The sequence below is a fragment of the Pecten maximus genome, unplaced genomic scaffold (assembly GCF_902652985.1).
Source record: "Pecten maximus unplaced genomic scaffold, xPecMax1.1, whole genome shotgun sequence".
Lineage (NCBI taxonomy): Eukaryota > Metazoa > Mollusca > Bivalvia > Pectinida > Pectinidae > Pecten > Pecten maximus.
The window spans coordinates 1-16,144 of NW_022982976.1; the positions used below are offsets into that span (position 1 = coordinate 1).

The following is a 16,144-nucleotide window of genomic DNA, read 5'->3' on the forward strand; positions in this document are numbered from 1 at the left end:
TACACGGTTTGATATCTATACAGAGGAAGTTAAGTGTTTGTCAGTAGACATGGAGTACGGTAGTTAATATATGGTACACGGTTTGATATCTATACAGAGGAAGTGAAGTGTTTGTCATTAGACATGGAGTACAGTAGTTAATATATGGTATACGGTTTGATATCTATACAGAGGAAGTGACGTGTTTGTCATTAGACTTGGAGTACGGTAGTTAATATATGGTACACGGTTTGATATATATACAGAGGAAGTTAAGTGTTTGTCAGTAGACATGGAGTACAGTAGTTAATATATGGTACACGGTTTGATATCTATACAGAGGAAGTTAAGTGTTTGTCAGTAGACATGGAGTACAGTAGTTAATATATGGTACACGATTTGATATCTATACAGACTTTCCGAAGCATCCTTGTGCAACCTAAGGACAAAGTCATCCAAAAGGGTGTTGTCTGATGTGTATGTAACAGTTTTCGTATAGTGGATGTTTTTCAGGTCCTACGACTGGGTTCCGTGTGTCTGTGTAACTACATGTATATACACCCCGGTATGCATCATGACATTGCCAAAGGCAATCAACGAGCAGATATATTCACATATATTTATTTACATGACAGGGAACAATACAAGGCCTACAAATACAATCACAAACAACTCGCATACTACACTCATATATGGAACGAAAACCCCCCCGACTAAGGCTACAAATGTTTCCCTAATATGCCTATAGACGACGGACAAAGGGACATAACTGGACATAGACGACGGAGACATAGTATATATAGAAGTGTAGACGACGGTAATTTAGAAGAGACTAACTAAATGCCGGTATCAGGTGATTCTCGGTCAGTTCCTATCTAAACTTCAGCCGGGAATCAGCAGATACCGCTGATAAATATAACCTAACGCCGAAACATAATTTTAGCGACCCAGGCCGAATAACAATTTAAGACTAGACTTACCGAAATACGTTGCGCCACGCAGGGTCTCAGTGTCTGACCAATTCCGTGGTCCAAACTTCAGCCAGCACTGGCGAGAACCCCGCGAAACTGAATATATAGCCCAGTAGCCCCACCCCCAGTCTGTATTTTCCCGTGCTACACGCGTAATACGTAGCCAACTACCCGAACCGGCTAAGCTACACGTACCCTGTTACCAAATATAACTAGGGGAAAACCCCACGTCACCAACACTAGGTGGCGCTAGTTCCTACTTCCCAGCATGGCCGCCAAGCCGACAGACGATCACGGAGGTTAAGATACAACAAAACCAATCCTGCTACACTCGCCCTCCCTTGGAAAAAGACCAATGACCACATTGGACAGATAGGTATGAATAAAAGCATACACACTATACTAAACTTGGTCATTTTAACTAGCAGGATTGAAGAAAAATATCAAGATAGAAATTAGGTAGATGTGAGCCTTAATCACATGCACTATCAAACTAATTTGCTAGACATCCAACCGTAAAATAACTGCAAAAGTAAACAATGAGCCACTTCATTAACTCGTGACTGCAAAAAAATTAAACTCTAGGATCTCATAACTTACAACAGCTATCGTCCCTAGATAAATATAAATATATACACTAAAATAAACACCCATGAGGAAACAAGTATTTGAACTGTGTTATACCCCTCCATTAGATGAACATATATATCTCAACTTCCTCCCCCCTAAAGAAAAAAAATAAGATAAACAATCGACGTCCCATGTAATTACGTATGATTATCAGGGATAACCACTAAAGCCACCACAGCAAAACAAAATGATAACTAAATACTCCAGAACTCCTACCAAGCTAGATACACATATAGGCTACCAAAACCTGCTAGTGCCAAACTAGACGTGAATTAACAAAACTACTTACTACGGCAGGGAACCGTAGTCAACCTCTGGGTTTACCAACCACTTATAAGATTGCTGACGCTATAGAAGAGAAATGACAACTCCCAAATCCAGCTCACTAGAGTATCCAATCTACCCAGACTCCTTATATAGATTCACAATGAATAATATAGAGTCCCCACATAATGGCATACTACAACTCATAGTACCCAGTTCCATTTCCGAAATAGAAGATAACCAAATGTAGAGCAATTTAAGCAGTGCATAAAGTAGATAATACCTATACCCTATATAACTTTATGGCTACTAGTATTCGATTCAAATAAATGGAAATATCCATTTAAAATTTAGTACTCGATTCCATTCACACAATTCACCAGTACATATAATGAGTAATATTGAAGCTATACTTGAAATGAAATTGTAACAAAACTTCACATTTTAATCCATAAATTTGTTTAACTAGAGTTCGCTAGTAAATTCTCAAATGTCAGGAATATCCGTTCTGCTTCTCTTATGATGCTTTCCCCACTCATGAACACTCCCTGGAGGAAACTCGATAGGGCAGCTTCATATTCCCAGCACTGATGAAATCCTGGTTATAATGATATGAACTTTCACACATGCACAATTTATGTGCCACATCCTCTATGGAAAAATGATGACATATCCGGAGATGCCTCCTTAACTGGTTGACCCTTCGATAGGTTAGGGAACATTCCATACATCCAAAGATCTTCCATCCGGGGCAATGGACCCGTGCCCAGTGGTTACGAAGATGTGTATAATTATAATAGATTGGCGTGCTGCATCCTGCGACCGGCATACCATCCCTGCTGGATTCCACCGCGGCCTAACATCTGCCTCCAGGTCCAGTAGTTCCTCCCTGGGAATAGTTATCTGGATAGTATCCATCGTCCTGCAATGTATAAACTCTCATACACACAAATTAGCAATGTGAATATTTATTTTATTTTACATCATTGAAAGTACTAATCCTTCCATTGACAACCCCAAAATAGGTATATACAATATGTAAACAGAAGTCCAAAGTTAATTATATAACATTGGTATATAAAACGGTTTAATATTACCCCACACTTTAAAGTAAACAAAACTCCAAAGTTTATTGTAATAGCACATTCTATTTTAACAGTTAAAAACAGAAACGTTTGTAACACTGACATGTTCAATTAATTCATGTTCTATGATATTATTCCATTTCACTAATATGCATTACTAGTCTACTAGTCAGGGCTGAACCGACGAGGAGGTACTATTCTCCTGCCGACCCTTGTTAATCTAGGAGGAGTTACTTCCCTTCCTTCACTTGCATTACCCGGAGAGGGGTTTGTACTTCCCTCGAAGTGGAATGGAGTTGGATCATGCCCAGCACCAGGTGTCCCAGGTTCCACAAAGGATATTTCTGACTCCACAGAGTTCCAATTCCTTGGGACTTCATTCCCCTGGTATGGTTTCAAGTGGTCAATGTGTACAACCCTCAAGCTCGAGTCTGGACCATCTCTCACCTCATATGACAGGGTTGATATTTTTGTTACCACTTCATAGGGACCAATCCAACCCTGGGCCAACTTATTTGTTAAAGCAGGGGGATACCAACGCCATACAAATTCTCCCACCCTGAAATTCCGTTCCTTTTTGCCTCTATCAAAATAGTTTTTCTGTCTTACAGCAGCTTCCCCTAACTTCTGATACACAAACTTATGTGCCTCCCTGGTGGTATCCTGTACCCACTGAACATATTCTATGGGACATCTCTCTACTGATTTCTCTGGCAACCCGACCATAAGATCAAGTGGCATAGTTGTCTCCCGACCCAACATAAGTAAATTGGGAGTACACCCCGTGGAGTTATTCCTACTAGCCCTATACGCCATCATAACGTATGGAAGCTGATCATCCCAGTCGTCCTGATTACTATTCACGAACGAAGACAACATTTGGATAAGTGTTCGATTAAACCGCTCCACGAGTCCATCAGACTGTGGCCTATATGGTGCAGTTCTAGTTTTTTTCTACTCCGAACTTACGACAAATGGCCTGAAACAATCCAGATTCAAATTCTCTACCTTGATCACTGTGTATAGATCTGGGAACACCAAACCGACTGAAAAACTCTGACACTAGTCTGTCTGCCACTGTAATAGCAGTATGATCATGTACGGCGTATGCCTCTGCCCATTTGGTAAAATAATCTACCACCACTATAATGTAGTTATTTCCATTTACAGTTTCCCTGAGACCACCTAGGATGTTAATGCCTACTCTCTGCATGGGACGGCTAACAACCTCAGATTGATGTAAAGGCACATGACCCCGATGAGGACAAGATTTCCTTCTGGCACACATCTCACAGGACCTACACCAATTCTTCACATCCTCGGTAACTCCTGGCCAGTAAAACCTTCTACGCACTGAATCTAGGGTCCTATCCCTACCTAAATGACCTGACGAGATGTTGTTATGTAAATGCTTCAATATAGTTTCCTGTACTACTTTGGGTGTAACTATCTGCCTATTACCACCAATAGGATGTGATACGGGAGTTATCCTGTAGAGTAGACCATTAGGGTCCAAATGGAGACTTTCCCACATGTTGTAAAGGGACATAACTCCTACAGGAAATGATGGAATCTCTGACTTGGCTGGTTTTACACTATGTGTCTCCTTAAGTGCTATCATTACCTTAATGATCTCGTCCTCTCCCTCCCACTTTTTTAACTGCTCTGTTCCCCAAGTTGACAACCATTCACCCAAATCATCTTCCTCACTCTCAGATGTTCCATTTACAGGTTCAACCACCACAGGACTACTCAAAGTATCTATTGTACAACCAGGACATGACTCGCGCTTGCACTTACGACTGGATAATCTGGAAAGACTATCAGCATTTCTATGTTGACTTCCAGGCCTATGCTCAATCTTCATATCGAACATGTCAAGGACACTAATCCACCTTGCTATCATACCCTCTGGTTCTTTGAAATTCCTAAGCCAAACCAGTGAAGCATGGTCTGTCCTCACTATAAAAGGTCTACCCCACAAGTAATGCTTAGTACTTGACAAAAGTTACTACAGCTAACAGTTCTCTATATGTTGTGCAATAATTCTGCTGAGATTTGCTGAGAGTGCGACTAGCATAGGCAATAACCTTTTCTTCACCATTCTGTATCTGAGATAAGACCCCACCTAACCCTGTTAGACTTGCGTCTGTATCTAGAACAAACTCGCCCTCACTACTGGGATAGTTCAACACCGGAGCTTTTGTTAACAAGTTCTTAAGCTCTGAAAATGCTTGCTCACACGATTCTGACCATTCAAACAACTTGTCTTTCCTGGTGAGATGTGTCAGGGGAGAAGCAATGCTGGAGAACCCTGGGATATATTTGCGGTAATAACCAGCAATACCTAGCAAGCTACGGTATTCACCTATGTTCTCGGGGCGTGGCCATTCTCTGACAGCCTAATCTTAGCTGGGTCGCCACTAATACCCGCTTCTGACACCATATGCCCTAAGTATGCCACCTCAGATCTGAATAACTCACACTTTTTAGGCTTAAGCTTCAAGTTAGCTCCCCTGATGCACTCAAACACCTCTCTCAAATTCTGGAGAGCAATTTCAAACGTAGGACCAAAGACTACCACGTCATCAAGATAACACAAACACTGGGACCAGTTCCTACCCTTTAAAACAAGTTGCATTAGTCTAGAAAAAGTTGCGGGGGCGTTACATAGTCCAAAAGGCATGACGTTAAACTCAAAAAGGCCTTTGTGCGTACAGAATGCAGTTTTCTCGCGATCTAACAAAGACATATTACACTGCCAATACCCGCTCACCAGATCCAGAGTAGAAAACCGTTTTGACCCAGCCAGTGCGTCCAACGCATCATCGATACGTGGCAACGGAAACGCATCTTTCCTGGTGATAGCATTCAACTGTCTGTAATCAATACAGAACCGGACAGATCCATCTTTCTTTGTAACTAAGACTACTGGAGCGGACCATGGACTAGTACTAGGAGAAACTATGCCATCCTTAAGCATCTTATCCAGCTCCTTCTCTACAACTAATTTCTGAGTGGGAGAAAGACGTCTGGCAGGTATACGTATGGGACGATGCTGACCAGTATCAATAGTGTGCTCAACTACCTTCGTGTGACCAATATCACCGCCTGGACTATGAAAAATATCCTGAAACTCCTCGACTAATTTCCTAGCCTGCTGTCTCTCACTAGATGTTAACTTATCAGACATATCTTCCACAAGCTTCTCTAAATGTTCAGGGAACCTCTCAGAATGACCAGTCTCCTCTGTAACTCCATGTACCATATCTACAGGGTTTAAAACGCCGAGAATAGTGTTCTCACTCAAATTGACTCCTTTTTTACCCAAGTTAAGAACAGATAAAGTAATATCAGGACTGGTTGGATCTATCAATGCCTTAGCCATAAGTAACCCTTGGTCTGTCACATACTCGACCGGCTCAACTAAACTCTGCTGCCTACCCTCTACTGAGTTAAAGACCCCATCTACATAACCTCTGAGGTAGCACTCCGAGTTTCCTGGAACCTTCACTGCCCCACTTAGACGAATGCGTGCGCAGCCAACATACCCATTACCAGACAATGTAACCTTCTGACCACCAATCTTAATAGCTTTGTCCCTGAAACTAACTTCACCACCATGCTTGATAAGGAAATCTTTACCTAGGATACCAGATAATCTATCGAGACTAGCTACCAAAGCCTCCTGCTCATATAGGAGCTTGCCTATCTTAATACTGAAAGTTGCCTTCCCAGCCACCTTAAGCTCATCACCCGATGCAGCATACAACTTCACCCCTACAGGTCTTAAATCTGGGCGCTTACTCTCTGGTAAGGAGAAATACAAGTCGTTAGTGATGATAGATACCGATGACCCTGAGTCAACCAAGTATTTAGCACTCTTGCCTACTATAGATCCCTCAACAAACAAACAACCTGACACTATGGAGTTAACACTAATCTTTTCCATATGCCCTATAGAGGAACTAGACATTTGTCGTTCTGTCCCTACACTACCCGATGTCAAATCCACGGGCTCAGGATTGACATCTATACATTTTTTGATTCCTCTTTTGATTTCTTAGGTTCAAGACAGTCCTTAATGTAATGACCAGCAGTACCACAATTGAAACACAATCCTTTCCCACCCTTTTGGGCTTTCTTACCCCTGTAACCTCTATGAGACTGCCAACTGCTTGCCTAATTTATCAAAGCCCTCCAACAATAAAGTGGCTATATCCTTAGTATTAGACCCAACTGCAGCAGACTGCTCAGACTCACTAGTCATAGGATAAATTCTAGGTTTCCTTACAACCCCTTGCTCCTTTTCAAAAGCCTCAAACTCAATTGCCGCGGTGACTGCAGCCTCTAATGAAATAGGATGTTGAAATTGAACATGTTTCTGAAGGTCAAAGTTACTAAGTCCAGCAACAAATTGATCAACCTGACTCGCCTCCCTACCCCGAGATGATAATAATGGAAAGGCCAGTTTCGCCAGCCGGCGTAACTCATAGCTGTACTTCTCTAAAAACTCGCCCTCATGCCTCACTCGTGACTTAAATTGACACTTATACGCCACCTCTCTCCCAGAGGGAGCAAACCTTTCCTTAAGAAAGTTACGCAACTGACAATAGTCACGTGACTGCTGAAGGGATATGTCTCCTAATACACTCTGAGCTGGACCCCTCAATACCATCAACAACTGCTGGGTAGCCTCCCACTCAGTCCACCTATTCCAAGATACCACTCTCTCAAACTGGAGTAAATATTGCATAAAATCACTACTACCATCATATGGTTGCGGAATAATAGATTTCCTAAAACGTGTAGGTTCAGACATCATTTGTCCACCCTGAATACCAGTTTGTACATTTGCACCAGAATTATCATACACCATACCCCCATATTCCGGCATAGGTGTGCTAGACACAGGCATAGGGTTCGAAACCCCAGCATCATCAAACAAATTATTGAACATATAACCATCACTATTACCAACAGCTGAATTCTGATAATCTGCCATGTCAGCAAAATACATACAATACAAAATAACAAAATCCCACACAACGGATTACCAGAAGAAGGTTCACGGCACCAGTGTAACAGTTTTCGTATAGTGGATGTTTCTCAGGTCCTACGACTGGGTTCCGTGTGTCTGTGTAACTACATGTATATACACCCCGGTATGCATCATGACATTGCCAAAGACAATCAACGAGCAGATATATTCACATATATTTATTTACATGACAGGGAACAATACAAGGCCTACAAATACAATCACAAACAACTCGCATACTACACTCATATATGGAACGAAAACCCCCCCGACTAAGGCTACAAATGTTTCCCTAATATGCCTATAGACGACGGACAAAGGGACATAACTGGACATAGACGACGGAGACATAGTATATATAGAAGTGTAGACGACGGTAATTTAGAAGAGACTAACTAAATGCCGGTATCAGGTGATTCTCGGTCAGTTCCTATCTAAACTTCAGCCGGGAATCAGCAGATACCGCTGATAAATATAACCTAACGCCGAAACATAATTTTAGCGACCCAGGCCGAATAACAATTTAAGACTAGACTTACCGAAATACGTTGCGCCACGCAGGGTCTCAGTGTCTGACCAGTTCCGTGGTCCAAACTTCAGCCAGCACTGGCGAGAACCCCGCGAAACTGAATATATAGCCCAGTAGCCCCACCCCCAGTCTGTATTTTCCCGTGCTACACGCGTAATACGTAGCCAACTACCCGAACCGGCTAAGCTACACGTACCCTGTTACCAAATATAACTAGGGGAAAACCCCACGTCACCAACACTAGGTGGCGCTAGTTCCTACTTCCCAGCATGGCCGCCAAGCCGACAGACGATCACGGAGGTTAAGATACAACAAAACCAATCCTGCTACATGTATATAAGATCGGATGCAAAACTCTGTCGCGTCATGTATCGGAGAGACCGAGACCGTCTTCGAGAACACCACAAAAATGTAGAAACCCCAGAGAGTAGGATATTTACCAGATAGGAACGTAAACAGAGTCCCACGTCAATAATTAGGCACATATCATACCGCATAACAAAAGCATATGATCGAATGAAGAAATTCAATTCCAAAGTGACTGTCTGAGAGAACAATATATTTAAGTGGCAGATGAAAGAAGCCATCTAGAAACAATGCAGCTGGTTAGTTCTAAACCGGGATGAGGGGGTCCTTACACTTTCGCACATGTATGACTAGGTTATAATCTAAACTTCTGTTCCGAGAAGCCAAATCCACTTACAAACTTGTTGTCACCTTAGTGTCCTTAACTTACAATGTAAACGGAAAGACCTGTGGATTTGATTATAATCTCGTATCCATAACAACAGCGTACATTGTTACTAACTGGTCATTTGCCTTATGAAGGCGACAGGGTAGTCCAGATCGAGACAGAGCTGTTTTAAAAGACAAAATGGAACGATATTTCTATTTGTTCAAATATGATTGAACCAGTCCAGCAAATGCGGAACAAATACATCGAAATATTGTCTATACAAGTTAACCTTAGCAGAAATGGTTCAGAGATCACCGCATAATGAATGGAATGTGGTTAATGAAAGCCTCATACGTTGTAATTTTGACAGAATAGTTAAAAAATGTCTACGATGTCAAGGAGAAATGTGAATGTTTTTGATGATCGTCTTATTGACAAAATCGTGTGTAAAATGAACAAAACCCAGCAAAATATAAAATTCAACATCAATAAATTAGTAAAACATATAATGAACATTGAATGGTTTATCGTTGAATATATATTTATATCAGTACGAGTGAATAATATCTGTAATCTGTAATACGAGTGAAACATGTGTTGTATTCAACGGTAAAATATTCATTATTCTTGTTAATGCATATAAACGCTAAAAAACTAAAAATAAAAAACATTGAAAAAAACAACTGTATAGAACAGTAACGGAATTAGCAACATAATTCATGACGTCGTCTCTTTTTAACGTTACTCCACGTCGCCATTTTGAAAGGTCAACGCAAATTTAAGCGTTTTCTGCTGTTAACGGAGAATCTGTGCGTGAAAAGCTAATGTCAAGTGAGTATTTTGTCAAAAACTACTCTGAATATTTCAGAAATATAGCAAAATAACCCATTAATATATCTTCGCTTCGACTTTAAAAATTGGCAAGTTTCAATGAGGGGAATACAAAGGTTTACTCTGATTGGTCAAAAATGAAAAACTTATATTTCCACTGCAAAATCCTATATTTTGACTGCTCATTAATGCAATGAAAATATAAGTTTCATCAGTTTGATAATTATCTATTTTTCACTGGCAGAAATGAAATAAAATTGTTTTAAGAATATAAAGATATCTTGATATTGATATCGGCTATCGGTATTAAGTAATAGATTTTGTTGCATTTAAAAAGAACACAAAAAGCGGATATTTTAAAGTTCAAAGCGCTTTTAAGCGATTTTGATACTTCAATATTTTTCAATCCAGTACTGCTCTTACACTTCAGCGAATATGCACCAGAATTCCGTTTGCTTTTCAATGCATATAATTTCATACAATTTGCTTGTATTCCTAATCCTATAGAAGACCAACACATATTTCCTGAAGTTGAATTTAGGGATTGTTTTCCCCCTTTTATAATACTAATGACTGTCATGCCAAAAACTAATAAGACATTTTGGTTGCAATTAGTCTGAGGTTATGGCCTTGATCAGTTCACTCCTAACACGGCGGCTTACATGGCGGCATACATACACGACCGAGAGACGGACGCAGCCCCACATCACAAGCTTACCTTTTATCAGTTCACTCCTAACACGGCGGCTTACATGGCGACATACATACACGACCGAGAGACGGACGCAGCCCCACATCACAAGCTTACCTTTTATCAGTTCACTCCTAACACGGCGGCTTATATGGCGACATACATACACGGACCGAGAGACGGACGCAGCCCCACAAGCTTACCTTTTAAGTTCACTCCTAACACGGCGGCTTATATGGCGACATACATACACGACCGAGAGACGGACGCAGCCCCACAACACAAGCTTACCTTTCGGGTAGGTGAGCTAAAAGTGGTTTCTAAGGCGTTGTACATTAAGAAAATATGGTTTTTCATTTTCGATTTGAAAAACAATCTTTAAAACTATAAAGGAAATATTTCACACAGCTGTTTTACCTACCTTCACTTTCGCTTATACGTTAATATATATTATTTACTCCATGTATTTTGAAATTACAGGGAAGTATGTTTCACATCCATGTAGACAGACGCCATCATACTGTTGGATCCTATCACTCTGTCACACCGATACAATAGGTTTATCAACATCAACATCAGGTTATCTCATCAACCGTGACCAATCGGTACACTGCGTGTTCTAGGAAACTATTAACATCATTAATCGATCAACTGTTTAAGTTAGATCTTCATCGTTACTCTGAACTAAATTATTTAAAGTTAATATATACAGCATCAATAAGGGTCGTCACACTGATATGCTAGACTTTTTTTATAATGTATTTTCCAGAAATATATCCTAACAAACAAATGTTCGTTGGATGCGTATTACAAGAAATAGATAATAATGATAACCCCATGTACGCCTATATGCTATGAACCTGTGCACAATACCTGTTTGTGTGTGGCGAGAACTTCAAACTGATGTGGAATAAATATTTGTTCCATCATTTGAACTCCAAATGAATGATAAAAGCGACTAAATCTCCAGTTTTGACATATAGTGAGGAGTTTCTGTTGTGAGAGTCCCTCAACTACATAACATGTAAAATTATGCATTTCTACACAGATACATTTATATTATTTGAATATTCATTCAATTTCATTTAAACGAACTAATTTTAGTCAGTAATATGGGATTTGCCACCTGATATTGTCACTGCTACCCGCTGTTTGAAATGAACATACCGTGTAGAAAAACAAAAACAAAAACATTCACTACATAGCACGCGCTGCCATCACATCGATTCAACTCGCGATGTTATTTTGTTAAACTTTTTAGTTATATTATTTATTTATTCACTCATTTATTCATTTACTTTTACCATCTGTACACCACCTACGATGTTTTCTAATTATTGATATTAGGCCCTCGGCGAATTAATTATCGGCCGAGGGGGATCGTTTTCACAACATTACGATATTTATTGTTTTTTTACCCACTATCTTTGTGTAACTGTTCCATGTTCCATGTCTGTATGTGATCGTATGTAATTTACCTATGTCTTGATAAAGGGGCAGATTGCCTCGAAAATTCGACAATTTACTTGTGTGTACTGTCGTTAATTGTCGAGTAGTAATAACGACAGTACAGACAAGTAAATTGTCAATAACCCCAGTACAGACAAGTAAATATATATACATATATGATTTTGTTGCTTTTTATTTGTATTGGCATTAAATGATATATTGAGAGAAAGTATTACGAAAATATTGACATCCAAAATATCACGTACAAAGTAAAAATAAAAGGTGTTTCGTAAACGGTAAGCTTCATCGGTGACATTTGTACAATGCTCTACAATGATCTGATGTAACTGTGTATTGCTATAAAATAATTCGATAATGATGTTTGCTATTTTTCAGTGCAGGTTATCGATTTGAGATTATTCGCCTCTCCTGCAGGAACCCACCAGTTTCAGGCTAATATTGCATTATAGGGGAGGCATTAATTAAACAGAAAATGACAAAAAAACAGTCATATATATATTTCAATTTCTACTCAAGCTAGACTCAATAAAACTACCAAATTGATTTAATCGGTTTTATTAGTCCATGAATTTGATCAGATTAACATAATTCCACATGTATGAAAAAAAATATAATGCACAGGCCACCCATCCGCTTCTACCCGATTTAGGCATAAATGATGTGTGTATTGTAGACATCTACAGTACACACATCAGGCAAATGTGGGGGAAAAAAAGGTTTGATTTGCAGGAATAGTTCGGAGTCAAAAATAACATAAATGTGAGATGACCAAGGCTTTGGAGGAAGTGAATGGGACTGTTCTGTTAAATCTACATAATAGGCATCATGGGGGCCCCTATACTACGATGATGAAAATAACAATGAAATCTTCAACAAAAACACGGATAAAAATGTCTAATTCCCGCTCAAGAATGATGCCTGATTTTGTATATATTCAGAGTTAGCTCATAATGCTTTAAATTCGTAACTTAACAGGTAAGTTACTTACGATATGAGGTAAAAGATTTGCTCCCAGACGGTTTCTTTATACATGATATATGGCAAAGTGAACATCTACGGCTTTCATACAAGCCCTCTGAATAAGTGAACTTCTACAACCTTCATATAAGCCATCTGACTACGTCAACCTCTACAATCTCCACACATATCATCTGACTTCATCAACCTCCACGGCCTCCACACATATCATCTGACTTCATCAACCTCCACGGCCTCCACACATATCATCTGACTTCATCAACCTTTACGGCCTCCACAAATATCCTCTGACTACGTCAACCTCCGCGGTCTCCATACATATTATCTGACTATGTCAACCTCTACGATCTCCATACATATTATCTGACTATGTCAACCTCTACGATCTCCATACATATCATTTGACTAAGTCAACCTCTACGATCTCCATACATGTCCTCTGACTACGCCAATCTATACGATCTCCATACATATCATCTGACTACTCGAACCTATACGATCTTCATATACGCCATCTGACTAGTCCCAGGTCTGTGGTCACAGCAGGAAACGTATAGTATCTAATATATTTACATAACTCAAATAATTATGTTATTCTATGTCATCAAAATAGACTTACAAATGTTTTAAAACGGTATAATCTGAAATCAACCAATAATAATATTCATAAATTTACACTTGATCAAGTAGTGATTTAATAATTACGTTAACAAGATGTAGCAAATAAACACTTGATGTGCCAATCTTTTATAGGAGATAAGGGATGATGAATATTTACCGGCAGGTCCTAGTGTTGAGGCTGGAAGAACAGTAGGCCTTCTTTCTCTCCGATGTTGTCATCACTCCATCAACCGTTGTGGACGGCTCGGACACGGATGTTGTCATCATTCTATTGTAAAAGGCACAGTTTTTGTGCTAGAAACCTAACACAGGTTCGGGTCGAGGATCTCGGGCCAATTGGGGTCTTATAATTTGACAACGGGAAGCATATGGCACATAAAACACAGACTCAGATATAAAGATCAACGTATAATGTATTGACTCAACAAGTGTAAAGTACTGTACATGTATTCCACTCACACACGTACATCTTTCACACACCTAACTATAACTCGGCATACTCCTACAGAATAGAGGACGAACTATACTGTATATAAATTCGGTGTTAAAACCCTACTAAGTGACGACAAACCTATGCCCCAAACAATACTAATATATCCTTAGTTGTTTAACAACTGACAACATGGTAACCTATCGAACACTAAACCTATAGAGAAGGAGAGAGAGAGAGAGAGAGAGAGACGAGTCATACCAGTCGAGTGAAGACTTTGTGTAAGACTGCTTGACTATAGAAAATCACCGAGTTGAATAGCCAGATCGCGGCAATCTGCACGTGCAGATTTCCCCGAAAGATACTCGGAACACTTATTATAACTAGGTTCCGAATGTATAAACAAAGATGGAGGCCGAAACGAGGTGAGCTATTAACCGTAAATACAAAATGATATATGCTTACAGATATCTCCTACTTTTACATCCCCCTTAAGACAACTGTTCTGTCATTTGGCAATAACTGAAGTCAACTTTGCTACACTAGATCAGTGCCAAGCTACTTAGAATATACTTACAAGGTAAGTTCACACCGCACAACAACATTTAACAACAGCCTTAATTAACCTATCTTAAATATCTAATCACATGGATGTGGCTCAAACATATCTGAAAAATACCACCCATAACACATTAAACAGCACTTTGAACAATCACACTAGCATCATACAATCACATGCGCAAAATATGCTTACTCCATTATATACACAAAGAAAACAAAACAGTCATTTGATTTTAACAGACAAAATTCCAATTGTACAATGATATCCAAAAATAAACGTCACACACTTCCAATACATATATGGTTCCCTTACATTATAACAAAACAATATGCCATTGTTCGAAGATAAATCCAAAAAACTTCCGGGTATGGAAACCCAGGGAAATTGGAACAATCACTAAACCAGAACAATGTGGCAATGTTCCTTTTTGCTCTCTTCTTTTTTGCACTCAGAGCCAAGAGGTTTTGACTATCAGCCAAACAAAACTAGCCAATGTCTAATGTGATCTCGATTCTTTACAATTCTTACAATTTATACAATACACTACATTTGTCATGCTTCATTGCTATTTCTTTTCGTACTCGCTTACATGCTACTACCTTCACACATGCATGCATGCATACATACGTACATACAAACATACACAGATGCTCATTTGATCCGTTTGACGCCTATACAGTCGCAAAAAAATAAAAAGACTCGATGACATACGATAAACAGACACTATGGCAGGCCCTGGCCGTCTTAAATCCTGTCACTGTTAGATATAAAGACAAGCATACAATTCACTGATAGCCTAACAAAAAAACCCCCAAAAAACAACCCCACACCATCAGTCATATACACATGCAAAAACGTTTATACTTAGATCCACTCAATTACCGACAAGATATACAATGCAAATTTAATTCAGTCAATCATACACATAGAATTGTATACATGTACATCTCAATTAAGGGTCAGCTACATACACACACAATCATACATATACTCATAGAAAGACAGTTACACTTTAGATCCCCACAATTACAGACAAGCTTGCAAACTCGTTCAAACATACACATAGAACCGACAGACTCATAGACATATAGACATATTCAGTTCCACACTTAAACTCATATATACGTGTACGATAATATGTTTTGTAATTGCTGATGTCATTTTGCTCTCTTTTTTGTCATCATAGTGCTTAAACAGTTTTCTCTAATATCTCTATTGCTAGGTCCCATATCTCATTAAAATAATTGCATTCTATGAAGTAATGTGTATAATCTTCTGTAACATTACAAATATTACACAGGTTACTTACTTCAATTCTCCACCTTTTTAGTATAACTTTACACGGTATTATATAATGAAACAGCTTCCATTTAAATTTTTTAATTA

The 16,144-nt window shown here is 39.3% G+C and overlaps 1 protein-coding gene across 1 annotated transcript; it reads right to left on the minus strand.

The window, feature by feature from the left end:
• Positions 1–7,088: 7,088 nt before the first annotated feature.
• Positions 7,089–7,885, minus strand: LOC117321218 (the record flags this gene model as incomplete). The annotated part of the gene is given in 1 exon segment (XM_033875684.1): positions 7,089–7,885. A coding segment is annotated over 1 exon segment (797 nt), but the record flags the coding sequence as incomplete, so codon positions are not given.
• Positions 7,886–16,144: the final 8,259 nt, after the last annotated feature.